Raw genomic sequence first — 16,824 nt, forward strand, 5'->3', positions numbered from 1 at the left:
TTAGTATTACATGACGTAGATAGTATTCAGAATCGCTTATGTATTGAACCTGATTGTTTCCACCTCGACCATCAACCTTGGTTGGCGCAGCGCAGCGGCCGTAGTCCATGTCCATTGCGGATTTTGCGTAATCACTCATAAAGAATAGTTTAGTGAATTTATTTTATACGGAGGATAATCTCTTCCGAGTTCTTAATGGGTAAGACTTGTAAAATTCAATAATTCTTTGTATCTTTTTCGAGTTTCATCCCTCCTGTTGCAGCAACTTGGTTTGTACTGCACGTCTTTGCCAGGTTATTTTCCCTTCTCCAACCCTCTCGTTGCAGTTGTTTCATAATCCCAGCAGCGCAAAAAAATAGAGTATGTTATATTTTCATCTCATTCAGTGTTTAGTTCTTGTTGTTCTGTGATTATACTGCTATTGTCCATCTTGTTATGCATGTTTAGACTCCTTCTTTGTGGAGTCGCAGCAGAGCAGAATCTGCATTCCTCTTCAGTGTGGACCAACGTTCATTTTCTACCGTTGGACTGATTAGTCTTCCAATTTTCAGGAAGAGTCAGGAGATTTCCCATTAATTATCTAAGTGTAACCTAATCGTAAACAAGGGATTCATATTTCTCTGAATGCTTTTCAACCCCAATCGAGAGAACTCCACTCGGTTGTTACAGAGTAGAAAGTAGCCTTCTTATGACAATTTTTAAGATGGGTTGAGCATATCTTATAGAAGATCGACCAACCCTTAGGAATTTGAGTAGAGTGCACTTTCAGCTAGCTCGAACTCAATCTAGAATAAGAAATTTTTTACTAAAGGGACTCTATTTTTTACATGGTCGCCGGAACTTATTGTTGAAGGAAAAATGAAACCAGTGAATGTGACATTGCGCAAGTTAGGGTTGTCGATACTTAACCGATACTTTTGATTGATACTCATCGATACTCAACGATATTGATACCATGTAGTATTGATCCTCAAACCCCAATATCGATGGTATCAATACTTAATCTGATTTAGCCATGAAGAAGGCCTCTTTTTCCTAGTTTAACAACTTATCTCTCTTCTGTTTCACCTTCACTGTGCACTGTGACAGACGATGGAGTAATCTGGTTTCTTAAGATGCTTACATTTGTCATAAATGTTAAAAGCTCGATTTAATGACAGTAGTGAAGGGCTCATTATAGTTGACTAATCATGCAAATAAGGGCGGTTTCGAAAGGAGCGTATATCTGGTGAAATTAAACGGCCGATAGACATACGCTCACTCTGAATTACAGCATAATCTAGAAATAGTATCGATGGTATCGATACCTCAAAAGTATCAATACTTCAGCTCGATACCGGTATCGATGCTTAGAGTTGATACCAGTATCGATACCGAGTATCGATACTTCTTCGAGTATCGACATCCCTATCGTAAGTGCACCAGCATTCTAGAATTTTGTTTTGTAAATTGAATCAGTCAGCGTTTACTAATAAGTTTTTTAATTCTGTCATTTCATGCAGCGCCTTAATTATAAGGGTTTGGAAAGTTCCAAGCTTCCCCTCAAAATCAATTAGCCTTCCTCAATTTTTAATCCAAGCCCACAATTGACCACTAGACAAGGTACGAACTGAAGCATTCTGATACATGCTTCTTAACCAGAATTTCACGTAGAATATGATTCGCGCAATGAAAATTACTGAATCCAACTCCTAACAGAGGTATTAACGTTTTTATTTCACATTGGTTACGAGGAATTTGAACTGCCCACTCACAAGAAACTCAAAGCTCTACGTGAGTCAAATCGCGCACTACAACAGTTTAGCAAGCCTCTCAATCGAGTAATGTTCATTTCCCACCATGTGTTTTTCAAACTATAAGTAATTTGCTATAACTGAACCAAAGCGTCAAAATTGAGCTTGCCAGATTTTTTTATCGCAGAGACGTTCATGATAACATCTAGCGCGTGATGTGAATCATGTAGAGCATTGAGTTTTCATGAGAGGGTGGTTTCAATTCCCGCACCAAGAATCATTAAATATCTTCGGAAGGAGTTGATTCTGGTAATTTTCGTTGTGCGCAGCGTATTCTTTGTGAAAGAGGTTGTTCCAAAAAACGCCGATTTTGGCCCCCCCCTGGATTTGGCCCAAACTTTGCTCGGATGTTGTACTAAGTGTTCCCGATGCTTGAGCAAAATTTCAGCCCCCCGGATAATTATGGGGGAGGGGGGCAAAGTTGCAATTTTTTCAAAACTTTAAAAATCGATATCTCGCGAACGGTTTGAGTGTAAGTGTTGCGGTTTGCCCTAAAAAACGTTAAAAAATATTCTCTACACGAATATTGATGCTGTTTGCATGGTTGCCTAATTTATCGTAGTTATAAATCGATTTTTTCGATTTTGAAGGCTCGACTTTTTTTCGTTTTTCGTCTCTCCTCTCCAGGCGATCGTTGCTATATGAATAAAAACCAATTGAGGTGATTTTCCATAAAATTCTGCATCTACCACATTTTGTTTAACCTTGGGGAAACGATTCATTCTTGAGTTATAGCGATTTTTCTGCGCGTTCCCGGTTACGCGCGGGCGGCATATCGGTGGCGCTCCATCCCCCCTGGGCGAGGCAGAGGTTGTTTCACTGCTAGGGCCTTATATTCATGCTGTAGGCTGTAATTATTGATATTTTCTCCTTCCCCCACCCTTCTCCTCCTATAAATATGTTTTTTATACTTCGTTATACAGGGTGTCCCAGACCACCCGTACCAGGTCTTTTTCTCGGTTGGCTTAGGCAGTGCGAAGTGGGGGACCGCGGGGTTAAACAGGGAATAGACCCGAAGGTATCGGATTTTCATGGTCCCGAAACCCTCCATGCTGCCCTTGGGGAGTAAAGAGGGGGTTACGATCCCTAAAGTCGGGAGACATTGTGCCTCCCTCTTTTACCCCCCAAGGGAGGGTAGGGGGGCTTCGGGACCATGAAATTCGGATACCTTGGGGTCAATTCCCTGTTTAACCCCGCGGTCCCCCACTTCGTACTACCTAAACCAACCGAGAAAAAGACCTGGTACGGGTGGTCCGGGACACCCTGTATAACGAAGTATAAAAAACATATTTATAGGAGGGGAAGGGTGGGGGAAGGAGAAAATATCAATAATTACAGCCTACAGCATGAATATGAGGCCCTAGCAGTGAAACAACCTCTGCCTCGCCCGGGGGGGATGGAGCGCCGCCGATATGCCGCCCGCGCGTAACCGGGAACGCGCAGAAAAATCGCTATAACTCAAGAATGAATCGTTTCCCCAAGATTAAACAAAGTGTGGAAGATGCAGAATTTTATGGAGAATCACCTCAATTGGTTTTTATTCATATAGCAACGATCGCCTGGAGAGGAGAGACGAAAAACGAAAAAAAGTCGAACCTTCAAAATCGAAAAAATCGATTTATAACTACGATAAATTACGCAACCATGCAAACAGCATCAATATTTGTGTAGAGAATATTTTTTAACGTTTTTTAGCGCAAACCGCAACACTTACACTCAAACCGTTCGCGAGATATCGATTTTTAAAGTTTTGAAAAAATTGCAACTTTGCCCCCCTGCCCCCTCCCCCCTAATTTATCCGAGGGGGCTGAAATTTTGCTCAAGCATCGGGGACACTTAGTACAACATCTGAGCAAAGTTTGGGCCAAATCCAGGGGGGGGGGGGGGGGGGCAAAATCGGCGTTTTTGGAACAACCTCTTTTGGTGGAAGAAACATGCATCAGAATGCTGAAATTCGTACCTTGTCTAGTGGTCCATTATTTTCCTCCTAAGACAAAAAAAAAATTCCACTACCCCTAATAATTTGGACTTTTCCACTGTTGATACCCCCAAAAATTGAAAAATCCAACAGATACTCTCCAGTTTTCTTTGTTCCCAGAGGGCTTTCCTTGTCCCACATGACAGGCTCATGCCTCGGCCAGTATCATGGTCAGGAAGTTTCTCCATTTCTGACAGGTGATGACCCGTGATAGGGTTTATAGAACTTTGATGGATTGCAAAATGAAGCCTTGAATGTGATCAAACAGAGTAGAATTTTTGTATTGAAACCGTTCTAGCTCATACTAATCGTGTATATCTCCTTAGTTTCTCACTAGTGAATTTTTCTCATGCTTTTTGATTGTACCTAGATTGATGGATTTTAAAGATGTGAAAAGGTTCTTCCGAAGGAATTCTGCTAGTATAATCTTCCCGTCATTTTTCTTCTACTGTATATGGGCAGATTGGTCACGCACCCAGAAGTGGAAACAAGGTAAATTAACTACAGCTGTAGCAGACATCAAGGCAATCGAAAACGCAAAACTTTGAAATTAAATCCTGAAGCGCAGTCAACAATATTGAATGTAAGTAAGTTTTTTTAGACTTTACTAGACTTTCTACTTTAAGTAAGAATTATAGTAAGTGTCAAAGATTTGCAGCAATGGTCTACAGTAGTGAGGGAAAGTCTTTATGAAACTTCAGTCATTCTGATAAGTAACTGTATTTTTCAGTAAAATTTATATCAAAATGTTGTCCTATGATAAAACTCTGTAATCAACGCTAAAAATTTATCAATTTAGTATTTACCTGTTATTTTTTTCATGGACCCACAACTACTACCCAATAAATGAATGGCTCTGGAGTGCTTTATAACTACTAAGTCTGGACAAAGCTTTGGGCTCTAGATTTACTCAAAGCGTCAGTGTTTTTATACCTACCACTAAATCCTGCACTTCTAAAGAACTTCAGAAGCAGGTTTTTTGCACCCGTATTTATGGATTGCCTGTCTGAAGTAGTGACCATTTTCAGTAGCTCAGAATTCTGTCACAACTACATGCGAATTTTCATGTCAGGGATAGAAATGGGCACATTTTCGAAGAAATTGCAGATGGCTTCTATAAATTGTCCTCGCGGACACTGCTTCTCAGGAGCTAAATGAATTCAGGATCTTCGAGGGGAGGAGGATCAGGAGATACCTGACAATGGGGGGGGGGGGGGAGTGTCCAAGCTTTATCTGACATGAGTCTTAAATCAGCTCAAATTGCTGATTTTTAAGAAAATTTTGCCTGTCAAGCGGTGAATTTTTATTAATAGGTAACTGGAAAGAGTCAACCCTAATCTAGCATAATTCTGAGGGGGGGGGGGGCTTCGAAGCTACATGACATCCTTGAGAAGGAGGGAGGGATTATTTTTTTAAAAAAAGAAAGCTAGACATTTTTTGTGGATCACCACCTAAATATTGAGTCAGAACAACAGCTCTATCAGGTATTGATCGGTTTCTTTCAAAGGCTGGTTAGTTATTAGTTATACTATGAAATGCAAACATCCCAACACAAGAAGGTTAGATGATGCAATTTTTTGTGATGAGATCTCATTCTAGTCTATGCTACTGTGAAACTCCAAAACGATGTGTCTCGGTTTAGGATGTCACATACTTTTTGTCATACTTTTATTTTTTAAATGGAAAATCACTCAACGTCAAATTTCAAAATTTCCATTATTTTTCTCCTTTGTGCGAAGCAAATTTTACAAAAACTTCAAGGAATTTTGTAGATTTGTTGAAATAAAAAAAAAAGAGGAGTGGAGATTTTTAAACACAGCTAATAAGATACATGTTTAGGGAGTTTCATTGTCCATAATTTTGCCATTTTGGCATAATTCTAGCATTACCAAATTTTGTCTGAATAAAACCTAAACTTTTTGGAAAATTTGTAAATAATTTTCTTCCAATTTTTCAGGTAATTTTATTTGTAATTTTACCTGAAGTATCTTTAAATTTATGAAAAATATTCATATCTTACCTTTGGAATTAATATTTTATCTGGGAAAATTTGGTAACATTCGAATGTTCATACCGCATTTTTCCTTAGCATGGCAGTATGGAAATAGATCTTATTTGTGTCAGCAACTTTGTTTCACCACTACCTTCCTCTGATTCCAGAATGCCGCCACCACCAAGAAAACACAATCTTTTTGGATTTCAATTGAAGTATTATAAATACAGTTTCCCAGCCTTCTTAGCAGTTTTTGCTGCTGGGAAATTTTTAGATGATAAAGAAAAAGAGAGAACTTCCAGATTCCGAGACAAAAGTGCCATGTTTGGCGGACATGTCAAACCTGGCGACCCTCCATCTTGGCCACACACTTTCTTTTAAGCACATTAACCCTAGAAGTATGTATAGTTGAGATACTTGAATAAGTTTTGTTAAATTAATCGCAATTTCTGTTTTGAAAATAAACTGGATGTGACCCTGTTCATTTTCTTAATTTTTACTCTGTTCCAAAAATGACTCTGTCATTCACTCATTTATTCATTTATACTTACCTATTGGGGTGCTAATTGTTCTCGACTGCTCACTCGCAACCAAATTGTGGACTTGCCCCAAAAATTGTGGAGGCTGAGAATTTTTTTTCTTTCTTTCCTCGATTTTTCAGTTCTCAGATTTTCAACTCTTTTGGCAACTTAATGTAACTTTACTAAATATGCAATTAATAATGCAGCTTTGGCACACATTCTAAAATTAACAAAAAATTCAACAAAACTTTGATCCACGCCTTGTTGTTGCGCCTTTTTTGACCTCTCTGAGAAAACCCTGTGCGTTGCTGCAAATTGCAGAGGCCTAGAACAATTTGCACCCGTGTACTTACCTACCCATAATTTTTTTTTCTCTCTTTGTAATTCATAGAGAAAAATATTATTTTAAAGCAATAAACGGAATGTTAAAACTCCAATTGGACACTTCCAGGAAGTTCATCTTTTGCACTCCTCTCATTGGCTACCGATGCAAGCAGGCCGCGATGTGCCCCTTTGAAACATCCAGTTCAAAAATGGAGAAAAGCCCATAGTCACTTTGAGTTGTCTTTCATTTTAATCTATCCCAGGGTGACAAATTCTTGCTAAGTCCTTGAAAACTTTGAAAAGTTGAAAAGTCAGGGAATTCTGCTCTACCCCGAAGGCAGGAACTTTTGCTACTGAACTTCAAAATTCTTCCCCCAGCCAAAAAATTTATTTGAACTGCACCCACTCACTCCATCAACAAAAATTAGGACTTCTCCCCTTGTATGCTGGAATTTTCAATTTCAAGAGACTTAAGGCTGTAGAAAATTTTCAAGAGCATTTTTTGACAAATGAGTAATGCTCCCCAAAAAATATGAAGAAGTTATGGAAAGGTCAGGGAATCTTAAGTTCTTAAAACCCTTAGAAGTCATAGAAAAGTCAGGAATATTGAAATCGAAGAAATGAATGGTGCTGTTGTATCAACAGGCTAAAAGAGCTTGAGATCATGTCGCGGCAGAATAGAATCAAATAAGTTTTGCTTTACCATGTCCCCCGACTTTTTAGCCCTTCGGAATGGAAAAATCTGACCTTTTTTTTAAATTTGTTCAAAATATTACGCTAAATTAGAATGTAACATCGTTTTAGGCAGTTTTTGCCATTTAATATCAGAATTTTGGCCCTAAACACAGACTGAAATGTCCTGTAGGTACCGTAGCCTGTCACCAACTCAAGTGCGCAACTTTAACGTTTCATAACAATTATCTTTCATCTAAATACTTCCACTTCTGCTGTAAATCCACACTCAACCAGTGCATAACTTATTATTTTCAGTTTTATTCATCCAAATATTAGTGTTTACTGTTTTGTTTTTGGATCATTATTATCAATCTCAGCTTTAAGGTGCAAGAGACTACTTATGTACTCAAAAGTTCTTAGCAGATTTTTGGTAAGAATTTTTGTTCGTAAACTCTTTTGCAATTTAGTGAAAGCCTCCTAATTTTAACCATTGAGAGCCGTAAAGGGGGGGGGGGAGTCAAGCCAAGTCTTATGTAATGAGAGAAATTATATTTTCCCATCATGATAATTTTTATAGCCATTCTTTTAGGCTCCTGTTCTTTTCTAAATAATTGGAGCATGGGGGGAGGGGGGGGCGAGTGTCAAGAAGTTGACCAAGTAGGTACCTGAAGTAATAACAAATTGCAATATTTTTTAGGGTTGCTGTCCTTACGTGAACAGAAGAGAATATGTTGATATCTCTGTAACAGAGATAGAATTTATACCGAAGGCATTACGCGATCTATACAGGGTGGGCCAGAAGTTCCAGGACGGTCGGCTAACTTTTGAACGGTTGGAGATAGAAAAATGAAACTTTGGGAATGTTCCTATCTCAAAGGGGACCATCTTATGGGGGAGTCAAAATTTTGGTCCCCCCTAAGGGAGGGGGCGGGGGGCCCCCAACTTTTTTTTTTCAAATGGCAACCCCTATCTTGCGATACCTCATTCGAAAGACCATAAAAAACTAAGAATTTTGGCGCAAACCGCAGATCAATATCTTAATTTTTGACCGAGTTATGATAGGGTCAAAGGTCAAATTTGACCTATTTTCAAAAAAATCACAACTCCGGTTCAAATTATCGTAAAGAAAAAAATAAAACGGGAAAATTTACTAAATTGTGTTCGCTTTTTTGTAAAAATTGAAGAAATCACTTCGAACTAATTTTAAGGGGGGGTTTGGACCCCCAAATACGTCAATTCAAAGGTCATTCAATTTTCTCGCGAAATAAGCCAATTTCCCATAGATTTGCCTCCACGTTATCTCAGTAAGGTCAAAATCAGTTCAAAATTACGTTGGGCAAGTCCCCAAATTTCGGGAAAAGTTAAAATAACGCAATTTAAGGTAAATAATTTTGACCGTTTAAATTGCGTTATTTTAACTTTTCCCGAAATTTGGGGACTTGCCCAACGTAATGTTGAACTGATTTTGACCTTACTGAGATAACGTGGAAGCAAATCTAGGGGAAATTGGCTTATTTCGCGGGAAAATTGAATGACCTTTAAATTGACGTATTTGGGGGTCCAAACCCCCCCTTAAAATTAGTTCGAAGTGATTTCTTCAATTTTTACAAAAAAGCGAACACAATTTAGTAAATTTTCCCGTTTTATTTTTTTCTTTACGATAATTTGAACCGGAGTTGTGATTTTTTGAAAATAGGTCAAATTTGACCTTTGACCCTATCATAACTCGGTCAAAAATTAAGATATTGATCTGCGGTTTGCGCCAAAATTCTTAGTTTTTTATGGTCTTTCGAATGAGGTATCGCAAGATAGGGGTTGCCATTTGAAAAAAAAAAGTTGGGGGCCCCCCGCCCCCTCCCTTAGGGGGGACCAAAATTTTGACTCCCCCATAAGATGGTCCCCTTTGAGATAGGAACATTCCCAAAGTTTCATTTTTCTATCTCCAACCGTTCAAAAGTTAGCCGACCGTCCTGGAACTTCTGGCCCACCCTGTATATTTGTGCCCATTGAGCAAGCTGTTCAATTTGTTCAAAATTGCCGCTCTGCGAAATTCCGCTGCATCCACCAGTTATCGACGAATCAAACGCTCGGAGATAGTATAGAGTGGAAAAATACACTTTAAGCAAAGACCGTTTTATTGAAAAAGTTACCGTTTCAACAAGTAAGGCGTGAAGTAGCTTGTGCGCCTGACTAATCTCGCCTTCTCATTGGTTTATTAATTGCAACGTAATAGATTTTCAAGATGGCAGACAACCTCGGATCCTGCATCTCCTTCCAGTTTCTATAGTTTCCCCCTCAAGGCGGGTTTCCCCTCTGTGGATGTGTGTAGACAGACTTTTCTATTTATTTTGTGTTTTGTTATCGTGAAATTTGCTAACCAGCATCATGAAGTAAGTAAAATTTATCCTGAATTATTTCTTCAATCCTCTCACGTATGACATTTCGTACAATACTTTTACATTCTACGATGATCTGCTCTTTAATGCAATTCTTTACTTTATGTTTCCAGGGTAGGATTGTGCGTGTACAGTGGTTTCAAAATCTACCCCGGCCATGGGAGGACAATGGTTAAAACAGACGGCAAGGTACTATTCTCTTTATTTTCTCGAGCCCTCCTGCTACATTAGATATCTCTATCCTCTAGACTACCTACTCCCATGAATTTCAACCGTACTCAAAACAGATTTCGTACCTAGAAAGTGCCATTTCCGAAACTAACCTCACTTCCCTCTGTATGTTGATTACGCAGTCGTCGGGTGCTTATTTGAATTTAGGAGCTTGATCTCCTTGTCAAAGGAATTCTACCACACACCCATCTCTTAGTCACTCTCTTGCAATTTTATAGTAATGGCGCTTTTCATTTTTCTCATGGGAAGTTTACATATTGTGTGCTTCCGTAACACACTCAGCGATGAGTTGCGTGTGTGGCATGGTTTGATCAGGTATGTCCTAGTAGACATGTACCGATTTCGATGTCGATAATCGATATATCGGAAGTCAAAATTTCGATTAAATAATCGATATCTGAAATTTCGATACGTCGATTATCGATTATATTTTTCGATTATTTATCGGAAAAAAACCATTGAAAAAACGCGCGAATTGCTCTCAGGAGGTAGGTGCAATTGGGGGATGGGAAGGCCTCTACATACGTCTGCTGTCCCAAAAATCCTAGATCCAGTCCTACCGGCGATTTTAGGACCTCAGATGGTCATGCTCTTAAGGTAACAATCGGTACAATCCCATGAATCCTTTCGATATGCGTTCATTCGCATTTTCGAACGTGCCGCTTAAATATATCGATTAATTTTATCCGATGTTTTGATATATCGATAGAAAATAATCCGATTTATCGATTTACGATTATCGATTAATTTAAATATCGGAACATGTCTATGTCCTAGTTGAAACCAAGATGGTAGAGGTAAAATTGGGTCTGTACTGAAACTTCATTTATCTGGAAAAAAGTCATATAACTATGGTGGGAAGTTTGAAACTTCGCTCCCTGTCTGAATCACTGTCGTCACATTTCAGCATCGAGAAAATTGGCAGTCTTCTACTTTAATTACTGCTATGTAAGTGGGCAGTTGTTTACTTTTAATTTTCAGAACACCAACTTGCAAAGGCAGTGTCATTGGTTAATTTTTGTAGTCAGCTCTATAAAAACTTGATCTAGAACAAGCAGTTCTTTATGATACTCTTCCGACTACCTTAAAAATTCCATTATTTGCTTGTTGGAATTAACATCATGACGCACAGAACCAGAGGAGGAAATGAAGAGACAGATGTCACATCAGAGAACGGCACCATTCAACGCAAATTTATGTGGTAACCATTGAGCCATTGATGATTAATGCATTCTGGTCGCTTTGACTTTTCTCTCCTTCTTTCTTGTGCCAACAGTGTTGTCTTAAAAGTGTGAATGAGGTGGAAAGAAACTTACGAGCCTCTACCTTTAGATATGAAATATGTACAAATATTTCAATTTCTGATTGAAGCACTGTCTCAACAGTGTGTCATCGTCCAGCTCATTTTATTTGGTTTTTAATCAGTTGAATTTCTATTTGAGAAAAGTTCTCTTTGCTAGTCCTCTTATCTGGTTTCTTATTTTCTGCAGGTTGTCACCTTTGCCAGTTCTAGATGTGAGCGAGCCTTTCACATGAAGAGGAATCCTCGTAAAATCAAATGGACAATCCTCTACAGGTATGTTTCCTTCTTATATTTTTTGTCAAATATTTTTTTTTCTTCTATTAGAATGTACTAAATCTCTCTGCAAGTAGTTGACTTTTCCTCAAATAACAATCATAAGTTACCGAACCTTGCAGAAACCTGAGGAGTTGATTAGTGAGGAGGAATAGATCTCAATCTTTAACTTCTGAAATGAGCTTTTTGAAAGAGAAGAGTGGAACCTGTGTGTCCTTGGCTCATATACTTTTTGCCAGTTGTGTATCTGCAGTACCACAGCATAATCTTTTTACGAACGAAAACGGATGTTTGTAAATTGAAAATTCTTGAAGAACGAGAAACGTTATCAGACAGCGGCAAGTTCAAAGATTTTATTTGTAATCTATGCCTTCTGGAGTTAATTTCTTTTCTAAGAAAACTCTCCTTTATGTATGCAGACGCAAACACAAGAAGGGTTTGGAAGAGGAATACACCAGGAAAAGGACCAGGAGAACGCACAAATTCCAGCGTGCTATTGTAGGTGCATCCCTAACAGAAATTTTAGCCAAAAGAAATATGAAACCTGAAGTTAGGCGTGCACAGCGTGAACAAGCAGTCAAGTAAGTATTTTCATTCTTTCATCCCCTCCATAATTACTTATTCTTTTGAATGTCAAACTTTCATTTTGTTAAATTCTCATCACTTCAATTTGATTCAAGTAGATCCAAGTTTTTTATTTCCCGGAAGTCTGAATTTACAACAAGTGCTCAAAATGCTAATTTCTCAATTATGAATTAAATTGTGAATTTTTCAAAATATTCAACATGCTGTATGGGAAATTTTTATTGGTCTTGTACATAATTTACATGTATTATAATGCTCGATATATTTATGTGTAATGGTTTATTTGGCCAAGAGGTATTTGTCTGATGGAAAAACTCGAGGAAATCCCAGTTTAAGACAGGGAACCAATACTTCAGCAGGGTTGCCATGGCTGCAGCCTTGGAGTCCCTGCATAAATTGCCTACTCAGCCAAAATATTTGCTCCTCACTTGAAAATGCTCAGTTTGACTTGATATAAAGGTGGACTTAAGGCGTAGGGTAGGCAATCCCCTCCATCACTATCTTTCTTTTGAGCGCTTGTTTGTTTTGATCAAGGAAGTTTGCCTTAGAAAAAACCATTGGCACTGAAATAGCAAATCCCTGAGGCATGCTAGAGCTTCCTGCTTGTGCCTCATGCAATATCACAGTCTACATCATGTCATATGCCGTGCACCTTAGAAAGAGACATCTTTCTCTCTGTCAATATCAGATGAAGGAACTTGACGGTTCAACCAAGCCAATCATAATTTGTCAATTTATTAGTGTGTGTCTATATTTGTGAGTTGGCTCAATTTTCTATTTGTTTTCTTGCTTTTAGGGCTGCCAAAGAACAGAAGAAGGCACAAGCTGCAAAGAAAGCTAAACCTGCAGCGGCTGCACCTCCCACCAAGGTATGTCTTCTACGACAACATGTACATTCAGAAGTTGTCGAACTTCTTCCAATAAGATGTTTATTTTCAGGAGAGTAATGAGAATTTTTCCTCGAAATATTCAGATACTGAAGATTAAATTGCGAGCAATATGCTCAGAAAAATTGGAAGAAAGATGTTGACCAGTTTCCCTGCAAATGTGCATATTATCTAATGAAATTTGGCAACGTCCCAAGGCGCAGATGGCATTCTTCCGCAGGCCGGCGCCTATATTGTAACGTTCCTTAGAAGAGAAATTGGGAAGCTAACCTAATTCCAGGGATGTAATCAGTTTCTAACCTTTCTATTTTTCTAATTTGCGTTCCTGAATAATCCATCTTCTTCCCAAAATCTTCAAATATATTTTTGAGGTGTTTTTTCTCTCTTTTTGCTCTTCATTTACGAATTGCTGGAACTTGATGAAAATCATGTGCGACTCTTGAAATCATCTTGCACAATCCGCTTGATTTTCTAGAAAGTTGCCTAAAATCCTAGAAATTCAATAGGATTTGCATGCCAAGGTGAACTAGCCTTCTCATTTTTCATAGCCTCCCATTTTTTTCATTAAATTTTAGTCTGGAAGTCTGTCTAATGCTAGTTCTAGTGTTCCCATTTTCAGGCTCGAATGTCCAATGGAGATGTTGCATGTGTGAGGGATTTGTGATTTGACCATTGATTCTTATGTAAAAGTTCGTGAGAAACCTGATGGTGCCACTGGTTTTCTCTGAAATCATCTACCAAGCTCAAAAAAAGCTCTCAAAGTGAGGCCAAAATGGAGGGGATATCCCACCCTACCCTGAGAGTCCACCTTTACATCAAGACTAAGTCTCCATGCAAAGATAGGGAGCAGATACATTAGCAGGGTTGCCACTTTATTTGAGGACTCCAAAACTGAAAACACGGCAACCCTGCTAATGTATTAGCTCCCTATCTTTCCATGGAGAGTTTGTTTTGATGTAGAGGTGGACTCTCAGGGTAGGGTGGGATATCCCCTCCATTTTGGCCTCACTTTGAGAGGTTTTTTTGTGCTTGGGAGATGATTTCAGAGAAAACCAGTGGCACCATTCTGTTTCTCGCGAACTTTTACATAAGAATCAATGGTCAAATCACAAATCCCTCACACATGCAACATCTCCATTGGACGTATTTATGCTAAATGGAACTATTTGCAAGTAAAAAGATTGGGTGTGCTCGTGCAAGCTGCATAAGAAACAATGTAAAAGTGAATATAGCCCCTTTTGAGAAAATGGAAAAGCGGGATTTTCAATTAAATCAAAAGGAACTGTGCAAACTCGTGAGCCTTGGGCATGTGACAAATAGGGCTGTTCTATCCGCTGTCGGTAAGCTACCAAAACAGATCCTTTTTTTTACCGCGCTCTTACCGATAGCGATCTGAGTTTTCAGAGCTGACGAAAATAAGCTTCTGCCATTTGTACATCTATTTTACGCGCCGTCGTGCCAGGTAATGCAACAAACCAACACACGGGGCAACAATGCATTGAGTGCAAGCTCTCAAAACTCCAACAAGGCGGTCTGTAAACCATATCATCGCCACTGTCGGTACTGCCACCTGTTTCGGTAAGAGGCTGTACTGATAGCGTTCCGGCAAGAATTTGTTTGAGCACCCCTAGTGACAAGAGCCTTATAGACAGAGCTCATGAGTTATAGACCGACTACCTAGGCGTCGTCGCTCCCGTCGTCCGGCATCAAACCCGTTCGCCACCACTGACGTCACTGGCGCTTTTTAATTCCCACTCATTCTTTTGGCCCGAGAACTAAGGAGAACACCCCATCGTCCATTCAGCATAAATACGTCCATTTATAAAGAAAATTGATCACTCAATAACCCCCTCTTAAAAGTCACACTCTGTAGTTCAGCATATCTGAAGGTGATGTTAATATTTTCCTGTTTATGACCAGCTGCTGGACAATTTTGTAAAGTCTGTATCTGATTTCAGCTACTGTATTTAATGCAAAAATACAGGAATATCATCCTGTTAATATTATTCTATTTGTTCTGTTGCTACATTAAAGTAATCAATGATCGCTCTTAATTTTTTTGTTTTTTATTTGTTTCTGCAGGCCAAGCAACCTAAACAACAGAAGATTGCTAAAGTTCAACAGAAGAGTGCACCTCGTGTGGCTGGAAAACGATAAAATCTTGTTATTGTTATTCTTTTGACATTTTCTTATATTTCCCAAATATAAGCGATGACCTCAGTTGATATCTCATTGGTCTTATCCTGTCCGACTTTCAATCCACTTGTATTTTTTATTAAAATCTCATTTTAAAAATTCATAATTGACTAGATTTTTTTACACAAATTATTTTTATAAAACTCCTAGCTTACTTAAAAATTGGGTGGCATTGGTCATGGTTACTCATACGCCATTTCCATGGTGAAACTGAAAAAATGCGTATCTCGGTTTGCGGGGTTGCAGACTTCCTGTTATACTTACATTCGTGCATGGAAAACTGCTGAATGTCATTTTTTGAAAACTTGGGTATTTTTCTTCTCTTCGTAAAGAAAACTCTGTGAAATCTTACAGCCATGATGTTAGTTTGGTCTCCTTCTACAAAATGAAATAGTAGCAGATTTCGAAACACCGCAACCGAGATGCGAAATTTTGCAGCTCACCGTCTATATCAATGTTTTTCTGCCCATCAATGCTATCATGTACTTCATCAACATCAAAGGGCCATCATTCTGCGTCATATGACATTCTATGACTGTAGCAAAGCGTCAATTGTATTTTTCAGCATTTAATCAGCCATTCTACCTTGAGACAAAGTGGTGGATGGATTAACCACTAACAGCATGTTTTCAATCAACAATCTTAAAGTAAAAACTGACATATTTTCCCAAAATGCACAATGAATCGTTCAAAAGGTATATCCAATGGGCCTGTTGCGAACTTCACTAGAGCAAAAATAAAAGTTGTTTCCTACAGTGAATGTCTCAAAAATCATGATGACTGCATTGGCAAATTCTGAAATGCACTCATAACTTCACCATCTGTGCATGAATTTGCGCTCTTGAGCTTCCCACTTCAAGATTGATACTTGACACAGATGAACATCTTGTTAGAGGAGTCGTTTCATTCAACCCATTAGAATGTTTCGACATGTGTGACGAGACAAGATTCTTACCACCTGATAACAATTAGCGTGTTAATGTTCACATTTCCCTTGCGTTGAGACTATTGAGAGATGTCTGCCTTGATTGACCTTGTGCTCCCATAGACTGCGCGCGGAAGTGTCAGCCATGTAAATATTGCAAAACATTCTATTGAGCAGGGGTTGAATGGAAGGATTCCTCTAACAAGATGTTCACCTGTGCTGTAGTATCGTTTTGAAGCCAGAAGCTAAAAAAAATACTAATTTCTTAAGCAGATTGCGAAGTTAGGAGAAACAGGCCCATTACAAAAAGTGCTTTTCTAGTGATCCTACAGCACAAACTCAGTGACACATCTAATAAAACTTCAAATACGATTCTCCCACGACTATGCTTTCTGCTATAGGTGGTCATTCCATCATGCGATTGCAATTTTACGTATCAAAAATTGATTAATTTATACTTACAGAAAGGATACATTTTGACCACTTTCATCAGCATATTGAAAATTCGATCTTGTCTGATATCTTTGTTAAAATAGTGGCCTAAATTGAGGATGAGGCACAGAAAAAAACTAGGGGAGCGAGAAAATAAAAATGTAGTTTGGAACTTCTTAGATAAATATTTAATGAGAACAAAAAGATTTTTGATGACGTAAAGATAAGAGTAACTACGACACAGTAAAAATAATAATAAGGAAATTAAAGAAAAACACTGAAACACTCCTGGAATTAACCATATCACAAGGC

The 16,824-nt window shown here is 38.6% G+C and overlaps 1 protein-coding gene and 1 long non-coding RNA gene across 2 annotated transcripts; both read left to right on the forward strand.

Moving 5' to 3' along the window:
* The first annotated feature begins 40 nt into the window (after positions 1-40).
* LOC109043897 (uncharacterized) lies at positions 41-6,248 on the forward strand. The gene is made up of 3 exons (XR_002010241.2): positions 41-199; positions 4,142-4,354; positions 5,932-6,248. It is a non-coding gene; the product is annotated as an uncharacterized lncRNA (long non-coding RNA).
* Positions 6,249-9,523: 3,275 nt separating this feature from the next.
* Positions 9,524-15,261, forward strand: RpL24 (ribosomal protein L24). Its single transcript, XM_019061319.2, has 6 exons — positions 9,524-9,674; positions 9,794-9,869; positions 11,402-11,487; positions 11,907-12,068; positions 12,869-12,941; positions 15,042-15,261. The coding sequence occupies exons 1-6, from the start codon at positions 9,670-9,672 to the stop codon at positions 15,114-15,116; spliced, it is 477 nt and encodes a 158-aa protein (XP_018916864.1). The 5' UTR covers positions 9,524-9,669; the 3' UTR covers positions 15,117-15,261.
* Positions 15,262-16,824: the final 1,563 nt, after the last annotated feature.

This window comes from Bemisia tabaci, chromosome 3, assembly GCF_918797505.1.
Source record: "Bemisia tabaci chromosome 3, PGI_BMITA_v3".
NCBI lineage: Eukaryota > Metazoa > Arthropoda > Insecta > Hemiptera > Aleyrodidae > Bemisia > Bemisia tabaci.

Coding starts and splice junctions, on each gene's coding strand:
- RpL24 (XM_019061319.2), top strand. Junction 11,488..11,906: donor AAATGGACAATCCTCTACAG/GTATGTTTCCTT, acceptor TTATGTATGCAG/ACGCAAACACAAGAAGGGTT. Junction 12,069..12,868: donor CAGCGTGAACAAGCAGTCAA/GTAAGTATTTTC, acceptor TCTTGCTTTTAG/GGCTGCCAAAGAACAGAAGA.